The sequence below is a fragment of the Falco biarmicus genome, chromosome 10 (assembly GCF_023638135.1).
Source record: "Falco biarmicus isolate bFalBia1 chromosome 10, bFalBia1.pri, whole genome shotgun sequence".
NCBI classification, from domain to species: domain Eukaryota; kingdom Metazoa; phylum Chordata; class Aves; order Falconiformes; family Falconidae; genus Falco; species Falco biarmicus.
In genome coordinates this window covers 2,037,682-2,048,285 of record NC_079297.1, presented here as the reverse complement: position 1 = coordinate 2,048,285, position 10,604 = coordinate 2,037,682, and the positions used below count along the sequence as shown (strand labels likewise).

Sequence of the window (10,604 nt, the reverse complement as noted above, 5' to 3'; positions counted from 1 at the left end):
CTCCCCCCGAGAGCAACATGTTTGGTGTTGACCAGTCCTTCAGAGATAGTCCACCTGTGGGAGAACCACTCTCGAGCCTGCTGACCGTTGCAGCAGCCTGCCACGGAGCTGGGTGCAGTCTCTGTAGCGCCGGCTCCAGCCCCAGGGATTGGCATAGGTTTTCCCATTGACCATCAGTGATCAGGCAGGAAAAGGTTCTCCACCTCAGCTCACCACCATCAGCTTTTCTAGTCTCTGCATTAACTGTGTGGACTACAGGAGAAATGGCAGTTAACGCCCACACTGGCTACCGCTTCACATCTTTACTTCCCCTTTCTTCAGCCCTGCTAAAAGAGAGGAAAAAACATTACCCGTTAAACCACAATAAGTTTGCTGTGGGTAATCCCTGGCATCAGAAACTCCCTCCTCTGATTTTTGCAGTGTCTCCCTTTGTTTTGGACTGTTGGTCTTCACCTTCCTTAAAACACAGGTGCCATGCAGCGTCGGCAGCAGGGGTGGTTATCACCGTAACTACTCAGCTGTTGAAACCCAGCTGTACAGCAATTACACTAAGCTCCGCAGCAGGCTGACAGCTATCACACTCATTACATCTTCCCGAGACAGAAAGGCCCAGTCAGTCCTACAAAGGATCTGAACAGCAATTTCCAGGCTCTGTTCCCCCCGTGACACAAAACACTAGGACATGCCTCTTGGTGACTAACAGCAGCAGACCCGTAACACAAAATTGCTTGCTCTTCCCTACCTCTCTGTGAGATTTCTCCTGCCAAGGGGGCTTAGCAAAACATTCCGCTTTCAAAAAGAGCTGTGAAAAACATATGGCAATGGGAGGGTGCAAGAGAGGGTAGCAGCAGTTCCTTGGAAGTCAGCGTGGTTTTGAGAGGTTTTCTGCAGGAGCCCAGGTGCTGCCAAGCCAATGCACCCGTCTCTTTGTGACTGTAACTTCTTGCCTCTGATGGCAGCTAAGGGGAGCTATGAGGGAGATCTTCAACTGCACAGCAGCTCAAGCACAGGCCAGGGGCAGAAACATTGATGCCTCTTTATTTTCTGGGAAACCTGCAGGGCTTTGGGATCAGTCCTTCACTGCTCCTGTGTACTGGTGGCTGTGGAACAGCAGAAGTAGCCCCCGTCCTGAGCGAGGCTAGGGTCCTCTGAAGGCTTGTGCTCTACTAATGAGCCCAAGGAAGCTCATCTTCTGAAAGATGGTTGGAAGCAGTGGTAGCTCCCATTTCCATAGGTTCAAAATCCAATTTCTCATGTAAACATCCTCAGGAGACTCACTTCAGGCAGAGAAGACTGCATGAACAGCTCAGGACACCAAGGGCCCTGTATGAGGCAATGAACCATTATGGGTCTGATCACCCAAAGCCTTACCTAGAGCTCTAAGTGGAGGACCTACTCACCTTAACTCCTCCATTCAACATCCTACGACTCAGCCTAGGCTCTCCCCCTGATAGACGCCTCTGCGGCACATGTGGCATTCCTGGCTGGGGATGTGAGGAGCAGTGGGAGCCACTGCACGGCTCCTTGTGCAGGAGGATGATGTATTTCAGGGATGCTGCTGTCACAGTCCAAAACAGAAAGTGAAAGATAGACCTCAAGGCAAACAGCACAAACACTGCTTCTTCCTCAAGGTGTTCTGAGATGATGGATTCTCTGACGTGGTGTTTACCTCTGCTTCAGGGCTTGTCTGGAGGACAGTTCGTACTTGGAGGATATTTTTCCTCTTTTGCAGAAACAATACAAGGGAGCATACAGAGGGATTTAGACTCTGATTGCTCTCGTGTTCTTTATTACGGTGATGGCAAGCTCTGATGAGAGATGATATGTCAAAACCTATAGATTTACTGGATTAGCCTCCAGCATCACGTTTGCCAGCAGTTTCATGTCCATTACAACAGGCTTATTTTGCAGCCTCACAAGCATCCAAACTCATTATCCAGAAAAATGCATGACACTGTGATCTTTGTGCAGCCAAGGTCATTCAAAAGTGGTTTTTTTTTTTCCCTTTTTCTAACACTGGGTTTACCATTAAATGTGCCCCTGAGAAACAGGGTGTGATCAGGTGTGCCTGATCACAGAGTAATTAATGAGCCACAGCAGGGCCCATCTCTGGCTCATTCCACCTCTAATTGGCCAGGACAGAGACAGGCTCCTTTCTGCTGCTTCCCAGAGCTGTCAGTCACTGGGGGTCCTGCCTCGCCCCACTGCCCCAGCCAGTATAAAGAGTCAGAGTGGGGTTGATGGAGTGTGGTGTTTGGTGCTTCTTTGCTTCTCTTCAACAGGGTGAAAAGGTACTGTTTTCAAGTTTTTTTTTTTTTGGAAGAGTTTTCAGGTGTTAAGGTTGCAATTGTTCTATGAATTCCTGGTTCACATTTAGATGTTTCTTACTTGGCTTAATTATAGAATGGAATTAGTTTTAGCATAAGGTTGCTTGTGGTCCTGTCTGCAAAGGTTAGATGCAGCCTGTGCTGGTTTGGAGTGAAAAGCTGGTTCTGGCTGGGGCATACTAACAGCAGTAGGGAAGCTTCTTGAGCTGATTATTTTTTTTCCTCACTGGTTCTGTTGTCACTATCTTTCTAGTGCAAGACTTCCTCGAAGCCTTAGTGGGGAAGAAGGAGGTACCCAGTGCCTTTTCTAAGCTTACTGGTAATAAGTCCTATGATGTCTCTGAGAACTTGTCTGGGCAAGCAAAGACTCTGTTCTCATTTATCTGACTTTCATAAACTACGTGAAACATAAGTACCAGGTGGCTTTGCAAGTAACAGAGATTTCTTCTTTCTGTCATGGGAAAAGGCTTGTTTTTAGGGGTCTTACTTCCATGGGTAGTAAAGAAACTTCTCCCTCTAATGAGTTTAGAGAGGGGTGTCCCCTGGAAGGGGAATTCCTGTGGAGGCTCACTGGCTGCTTTTCTTTTCCTAACCCCATGGTGCTACTTGCATTTCAGCTGCAATGGCCTCAGCTATACCTGACAAAGAGGAAGCTGCCAAGACCTCCCTGGAGGTGCAGGAAGAGGAGCAGCAGGTAGGTGCTCCATGTGAGGTGTAAGGGGTGGCAGCTCCTGGGTGCCAGTGTGTGGGGGTGGCCCTGCTGTGGTTGGGGAAGCTCAGCTTCTACAAAGGGAGGTGCGTGTCCTCGGCTCAAGCTGTGCCTTACAGCTTCTCTGGAAACTTGGGAGACAGCACAGCCAAAAGAGTAGGCCTGAAGACCCTGCAGGTAGCCTCCTAGGCTAAGCAAAACAGCCTGGTTCTTGGCTAGGAGATATCTTTCTCTACCTCTGTAGTGAAGATCCTGGCTTGCTGCAGGCGGTGCTTCTATGGAAAGGCTTCCATGTTTCAGCAGCCCTGAAACCTGCCACACTTGCTGTGCTCCCATGACCAGCAGCATGCTTCTTGCAGACTAGTGTAAAGTCTGTCAACTTAAAACTTGTTTGACCCTGTTGGAAGCTTTTCCCAGGGTATTAGCTTGCTCAATAGCCATACCAAAGGCACTGGAGCTGGATATGGGTACTGAGGTTGCCCATGGACTCAGCTGTCCCTTGGGCAGCACTGTGCTAGAGGAAGACCATTCTAGAATGGGCCAGCCATAAGTGTCGGTGCTCCGCAGCTTGTTTCACAACTGAGCTGTAGATATTTAAAGCAAGTGGCCAAGCAAAGCAAGCCTTGCTTCCTAACCAGGTTAGGTGACTTGAACAGGAAGGTTTGGAGCAAAACTGTGTAGGAAGCTCAGGGTCATGTTTGCAAGCTTCATGGCTTTTTTTCATCTTCTAGGATGCAGTAAACCAGGTGGCTAACATGACCTTGGTCAGCTCTGCCTGTGACATGGCTTCTGCGGTTTATGCCTCGACAAAGGTGAACCACCCCTACATCGGATCTCTGTGTGATGCAGCAGAGAAAGGAGTGAAGAGTGTGACTGAAGCCACAGCCAGCTGCATGCAACCAGTTCTGACTACACTGGAACCTCATGGTAATCGCCTGTGGAAGGGCAGGTTTGCACCTGCCTGTGAGGGGTTCTCTGGCTCCTTCCAGCTCTGGAAGGAGTCCTAGGATGTAGAAATGCACCTCTCCATCACCATACTAAAAGGACAACTCCTGGCTTAAAAGTAAGGCAAAAAAAAAAAAAAAGCTCAGTCCTAGTCCAAGTAGTGTGACGGAGAGTTATTCCCTGGAGGACCAGGTCCTGTCTCTGATGTTGACTTCCCTAAAAGTGATCTTACAAGGTCCAAAGTATTAGGTAGCAGGTGCTTATAGTTGGATTCCTACAAGCTGATGGTGGTTACAGGAAAAAGCTGCCTTTTGGACTCTTACATCTAAAGGTCCTGTTTGCCATGGCCCTTAAAGGATATGACTGGGGCATCTGAGAAGAAGCTCTAAACTCCTGGAGAGATAAGGGCTATACCTGACAACAAGTGTCTGATGGAACAGTTGGTGTGTCAGGCCTGAGTTTGCTCTAAGCCCAGAGTGAGCATCCCCCCTCCTGTCAGCTGGGTGATCCTTGGAATGTGGGGGCTTGGGCAGAGATGGGGACTGTGCATCTAGTTAGTTGAGGGCTCAAGAAGCTGCAGGAGGGACCCCATGTAGGTGGCATGTCTATGGAAGTGGGAAGTGGCTGCTGCCAAAGTGAACAGATCTGAGGGAACAAAGATGAGCTGTCTACAAATTCTGTTTTCAACACACCTGGTGTGGCGATCTGAATCGCAGCTTTGATCTAGGCTCCCTGCAGAGCAGCATGTTTGGGAAGGTAGAAATTGAGATGGAACTGCAGGAAAAACAAGTTTTGACACTTCTTTTTCAGTTGCTGCAGCAGGTGAGCATGCCTCCAAGTGTCTGGATGAACTAGGTGGAAAACTCCAACTCCTTCAAAAGCCAGTGGAACAGGTAAGAATCAAAGGCTATGCTGTCCCTGGGTGGCAGAGGGGCAGGGTTTCTAACTGTGGAAGTGAAGTAGGCTCTTGTGTGAGGAACAAACTACTGCCAGGCACATGGTACAAACCCCTACAGGAGTAAATACTTTGTAGACACTGTGCTAATCATCCTCCTGGTGCAATTCAGAATTGTAGTGTACTGCATAACCCAATCCCTTATCTGACATAAACTTTCTCTTCCACAGATTATCTCTGACACAAAAGAGCTGGTATCATCCAGAGTGGCTGATGCAAAGGGTGCTGTGAGCAGCAAAGTGGCAGAGGTGATGGGTGTAACAAAGGAGACTCTGGAGAGTGGCATGGAGGCGGCCAGATCTGCAGTGGCCAGCAGTGTGGGGATGGCTATGGACTCCAGAGTGGGCCAGAGGGCTGTAAGTGGAGCAGAAGCTGTGCTGGGGAGAGCAGAAGACAACTCCCTTCCTATTGGAAATGAGGAACTAGGTAAGGAAATGGTATAGGTGACTATTTGTAACGGGAGCCATCAAACTGGGGACAGTCGGCCCCGTTCCTCACCCCACTACTCTGGAAAAGGGCTAATGGGAAATGCCATGCTGGAGGCTCCTAGTCTGAGGTCTCCTGATACTTGTTTACTCTGGTCAGCCACTTACAGATACTGTCTCTTTCCTCAGCCAAACTGGCAGCATCTGAGGACGGTGCAGACATGATGTCTGTGGAGCAGCAGCAGGAGAAGAGGAGGTACTTTGTGCGGCTGGGGTCTCTCCCTGACGAACTTCGCCCGTTTGCCTACTTGCAGTCAACAGCCAAACTGAAGCAGGTCTGGCAGGGCATGCGGGAGGCCCTCACACAGCTTCACTGTGTCATTGAACTGGTAGGTAGAGCCTGGTTTCCTGGAAGGAGGGAACAGAATTGTTGGCTTGGCTTCAACTTCAGTACTATGATGGAGCCATGCTGTTTTGTCTGTCTTGATGCTCTGATCTTCCCCTGCCACAGATTGAGGTGTTGAAGCAGGGATTTAATCAAAAGCTTCAGGAGGGGCAGAAGAAACTACACCAGATGTGGCTGGACTGGGGTATGAAGTCTTCCCAAGAGAGTGGACATGAAAGTTCTGCAGAGCCAGAGGTATCTCCCTGGGGAGAGAAGCAAAGGGCTCTGGGCATCCCCCTGACTTTTTCAATCTTTGTGGTGTTGGCTTTCTCTAACTCCCTGATCTTGCCCTTCCTGCCTCCTCCAGGAGCTGGAGTCTCTGGCCCTGCTCATGGCATGCACTATCACACAGCACCTGCAAATCACCTGTTGTAGAACAGTGTCTGTGATCCAAGGCCTTCCCTCAAACCTTCAGGATAAGGTGAAACAATCTTTTAGAGCCATAGAGGAGCTTCACACTGCTTTCTTGGCAGCAAACTCTCTCCAGGACTTGTCCAGCAGTGTCTTGACCCAGAGCCAGAGGAAGCTGGCTGTGATCCAGGAGTACATGGAGGAGCTGCTAGACTACCTGAAGAGCAACATACCTCTGTCCTGGCTGGTAGGACCCTTCTGCCCCAGGGAGGAGGAGGAAACATTGCAGGAGGATGAACCTTTGCAGGAGAAGGAGATAGAGGCAGCAGGAGCAGGGCATCATGAGGCCTCTACCACCCTCATGTAAAAAAAAACAAAACACCCCAAAAAAACCAACACTGATGATTGCTGTTGGTCTTAAACCCTCAGCTAGTATACAATGTAAGGAATTGGCTTCCTAAAAGCTGCTTGTGATGGGTCATAACTACTTAAAATAAAACTACTGCAGGCAAAAATACTTACTGTCTCTAGTGTCTCTTGGAGAAAGATGGCAAGAGTGGGCACTGCTCAACAGATGTGAACCGTAGTCATCCAGTCCTTGATGCTGGGACAGTGCAGTGTGGAATGCAGGAACAGCAAGTAGCCAGTGGTGCAGTAGGGCTTACAGCTGGTAAGCCCTGCTACTCTCCTGGGAAGCATGAAATTGTAATGACTTCTCACTTCTCGTCCTGGAGGCACATATGTACCCTCCTGGCACTCTCCCATGCTTGGAGAATCTGTGGGGAGCTGTCAGGATCCTGGCACTCCTTGTCCTTCATCCTCCTAGGTCTAATCCCTGTCCTGTAGCTGTCTGCTGCTACCTGGTAAAGACTTCACAGGCTGGTGGGGTAGTGGGCTGCAGGAGTGTCTGCATGGGAGAGATGTGGCTTCATTGATGGAGAATCATTAGAGTGTAGGTGACATACTGATGTCTCCTGGCCAGATATTTCAGTTGAGCTAAGACCTCATTGTTGTATTTGACTCCTGAAGAGGCTGAACAGCCCAGTGCTTTCAGACTTGCCTGACAGTGATGTAGCTGAGGCTGCTGATTTCTTAAATGGAAAGCTCTGCTCCTTGCTTCTCATTCTTTCTTCAAAGAAAGAAGTGGAATCTGCTTGCGATGAGAGTACTACTCCTAAACAGTTTTAAAAGATGGTTAAAATTCCCTTTCACGGAGGTCAGGAATGGGGACTGGGGAAAGCAAATATAGACTGCAAGAAGTTCCACCTCCTCAAAATAGAAGTGACTTCTGTTCCAACAACACTCATCCTACATAATTGTAATGGTCTTGTGCTGTGGCAGGATCACATGGTCCTTGGGTTTTGGCATTGATGCAAGACTACCTCTGATGCAGTAAGGACTTGGATCAGACTTCGCCTAGCTCATGGGGGCTATTGGACAGCTGTCCAGCTGGTGTTCTTTATGTACCAACTAGCTTCTCTTAGAGGCAAAATAATAAGGCAATCTAAGTTGCCAGGCCAAGATCTCATTGAAATTGGAGAGAGAAATTGCAGGGATCCTCTCCCATGGTGTGCTTTCTGATTTACTGCTGAGCAATTTCTCTCTGGAGAAGAGCTCAGAGGCAGGTCCAGCCTGCCTAACGTAACTAGTGAACTTGTAGGGTGGGAAGCAGGGCACTAAGGGCCAACAGCACTGGAGCCAGTCCTGCTGCTTGGTGGGAAATACAATTACGTTGTCTTCTCAAGAGCAAAGCTGCACCTTCCTAGGTAGGAATGCTTAGATCCTATTCTTAAATTTGCTTGGTTAAGAGTGCTTTTTAAGAAATAGCTAGACATTCCTCTACTTGCTATATTGAAAAATCAATATCACATTTTGATCTATATTAATGTAGTGCTTAGCCTAGCAAGTAATGCTGCTTCTGCTTATGGATGACTGGGGCATACTCTTGCTTGTTCATGAAATCAGTTTCCTGCAAACACTACTGGTGCTCTTACCTTGGGAGGCTGGTGCACAGCTTGTGGACCCCTCTGTAGTTGGAACTTTGGTGTTGCATGTGGCTGGGGCCTGCCTGGCTCCCTGTGCTGGAGCTGTGCAGCCCAGCCCAGTACACATATGGCTTCTGGGGGTCTTCTGTTGCTACAGCCCTCATGGCCTGCAACAGGCTAGAATGACCTTCTCGGGCAGCTCCTAAGGCTCTGCTTGAGAAGAGGAGGCTGAGTGGAAGCCTCTGCATGTGTCTTACCTCTTGTTTAACCTCCAAAGATTCAGGGGACCATGGAGATGTGTTATACCAAGCAAGAAGGGTGAAAATCTCACCAAGACTAGCCCCAGACAAGAATAGCTTGGCTCTCTTCTTGTTTGCTTTTCTGGCCTCATCCGTGGTGCAGCAACAGCAGGGGATAAGTGGGAATGACAAATGGACTAGCTTTCTGCAATATTTAGGATGGAAACTCATCCTGGCTCTGGGAAAGTATCCAATCCAGATTGCTCTCCAATTTATCCAAGCTTGTTTGACTATCCATGCTTATTTTTGACTCATTTTTGGATGGAAATAAGAAATGCATTGGTAATGTGACAACCCTAGACAAACAACACCTTGGCAGGGAAGATGTGCTTTGAGGTGTCTCTTCTGGCTCTCAGCCCTTGGGAATGATGTAGTGTTTCTTGAATCTGATAATTATAGCCCAAATGATTATATCTTGCCTTGTCCTACTGCAATTCCTCCCTGCTAATGCTGTGGTCACATATGATAGTTCAGTTATAGGTTGATTTGAATTTTAAATGCAATCACAGAGGCACTTGCTCCTTGTTTCCCTTTTGGTAGTGCCACTGTCTCCCTCTGCCAGTTTGCTTAATATTTTAATTATTTAATTCTCATGTTCATGTACTTCTGCCTTTCTTTATTCAGTCCCTGCTGTTCATTGTTCAAAGGCCTGACTTCTAGGTCAGAGAACGTGCTGGAAATGGGTGAAGGCTACCTTGGGCATCACTCCAAAAGGCTGTCATTTTTTTCACAAGTCAGGTTAGAGGCATTAGCCAATGTGTTACCGTGACCCCTAACTGGCAGGGGTAACTGCTTAAGGAGGATTTCCCCAGCAGCTTTGTCATAGAGGCAATAGATTGGCAAACTGAAGTTCTCAGCGAGTTCTGGAAGGCAAAAGCTCTCCAGCTGCTTGAAAGGAGCTTAATTTCCCCTTTTTACTTCCATGTTTCTTGATGCTTGAATATTGTCATCTCTTCAGCAAAAGCTGCGCTGCTGCCAGCTGTAAGCACACTGTTTCAAAGTCTGTGACCTCCCTGAAGGGCTGGTTGGGTGGCTGGGGCCCTGCTCAGGTATGAGCTGCCTGGGTTCCAATTCTTGCATTGTCTTAAGTCCCTGTGGTTGGCAGCTTCAAGACCTTCAAAATGTATTGGAATTAATTTGCAATGGAAATGGGATGAAGTTGCTAGAAGATGAAGAGGCTGTGACTGGCCAATGTGGGAGCAAAATCAGATTGTGGTACCTACCTAAATGTTCCTTCTGCTGCTCTCTAATGTGGGTAGACAGGTCTTCTGTTCTGGTGGTTAGTGCTTGGCTCTGTACTCACCCCCCACCCACCCTTTCCTATTGCACCTCCCTTTCCTTGCATTAGAGGAGGACACCATGTGTTTCAGAGCATGGGAGAGAAACCTGGAGGGCCTTCCCTGTGCTCTGAGATGGGTTGTGCCAACCTGAAATGATCAGGTGAGACTGGTGTGGGTTTAGGAACCCCTGAGTATATATACCTTTTTGCTGGAAAAGGACATGGGTGCTTTTAGCAGCAGCATTTTGCAGAGACCTGTACTCCCAATTGAAGCACACTATCGCTTTTCCAGCTAAAATCTTGGCTGGTGTCAGAATTCAACTCTTTTTTTTTTTTTTTTTTTTTTTTTTTTTTCCAGAGGCTCCTGCCAGGGGCCTCTTCTGGCAGGTCCTGGCAAGACTTTGAGCTGGACAGCTTTCCTTCCCTGGGTACCCAGTGGATGGCAGGGAAGGGGGTCAATAAATCTGATTCAAATTGCCTTACAAACCAAGCGTGAACTTGTGACAATTCCTATATGGTCTTTGCATGGCTTGTTAAGACCCCTGATGCCTCCAGGAGTGACAGGCATCTGACCTGATCGATAGCTCAGCTGCCCTTTACTGCTGCAAACAATGCAAAGTACCTTCTGTGAATACAGAGCACTGCCAGAAAATAATTACCCTTGTTGGGTGCTTTCTGGACACTGGTGTCTGCCCCTATAGTAATGAAAATCCATTTGCAAAAGCAGTTAGTTTGCAGTATTGACATCCTGGTCTCCCTCTGATGCTCATATTTAGTTAGATTCAGCGATGGCTTGAGATTCCCCAGCAGTGAATTTGGAGGGGAAGAGATCTGGAGGGTAATTAACAAGCCAAATGCTGACATGGTTGGATTTTTGTGCCATC

The 10,604-nt window shown here is 48.2% G+C and overlaps 1 protein-coding gene across 1 annotated transcript; it reads left to right on the top strand.

The window, feature by feature from the left end:
* The first annotated feature begins 2,883 nt into the window (after positions 1-2,883).
* On the top strand, positions 2,884-6,640 carry LOC130156264 (perilipin-3-like). Its single transcript, XM_056354600.1, has 7 exons — positions 2,884-3,021; positions 3,768-3,963; positions 4,792-4,874; positions 5,107-5,362; positions 5,551-5,750; positions 5,873-6,001; positions 6,114-6,640. Exons 1-7 carry the CDS (start codon positions 2,950-2,952, stop codon positions 6,522-6,524), a joined length of 1,347 nt encoding a protein of 448 aa, XP_056210575.1. The 5' UTR covers positions 2,884-2,949; the 3' UTR covers positions 6,525-6,640.
* Positions 6,641-10,604: the final 3,964 nt, after the last annotated feature.

What these genes read in the sequence shown, in the direction of transcription:
- LOC130156264 (XM_056354600.1), top strand. Translation starts at nt 2,950, where the DNA reads ATGGCCTCAGCTATACCTGACAAAGAGGAAGCTGCCAAGACCTCCCTG. An exon ending in GACTACACTGGAACCTCATG is followed by an intron (nt 3,964 to 4,791) that starts GTAATCGCCTGT and finishes CTTCTTTTTCAG; the next exon opens with TTGCTGCAGCAGGTGAGCAT. An exon ending in TTCACTGTGTCATTGAACTG is followed by an intron (nt 5,751 to 5,872) that starts GTAGGTAGAGCC and finishes CCCCTGCCACAG; the next exon opens with ATTGAGGTGTTGAAGCAGGG.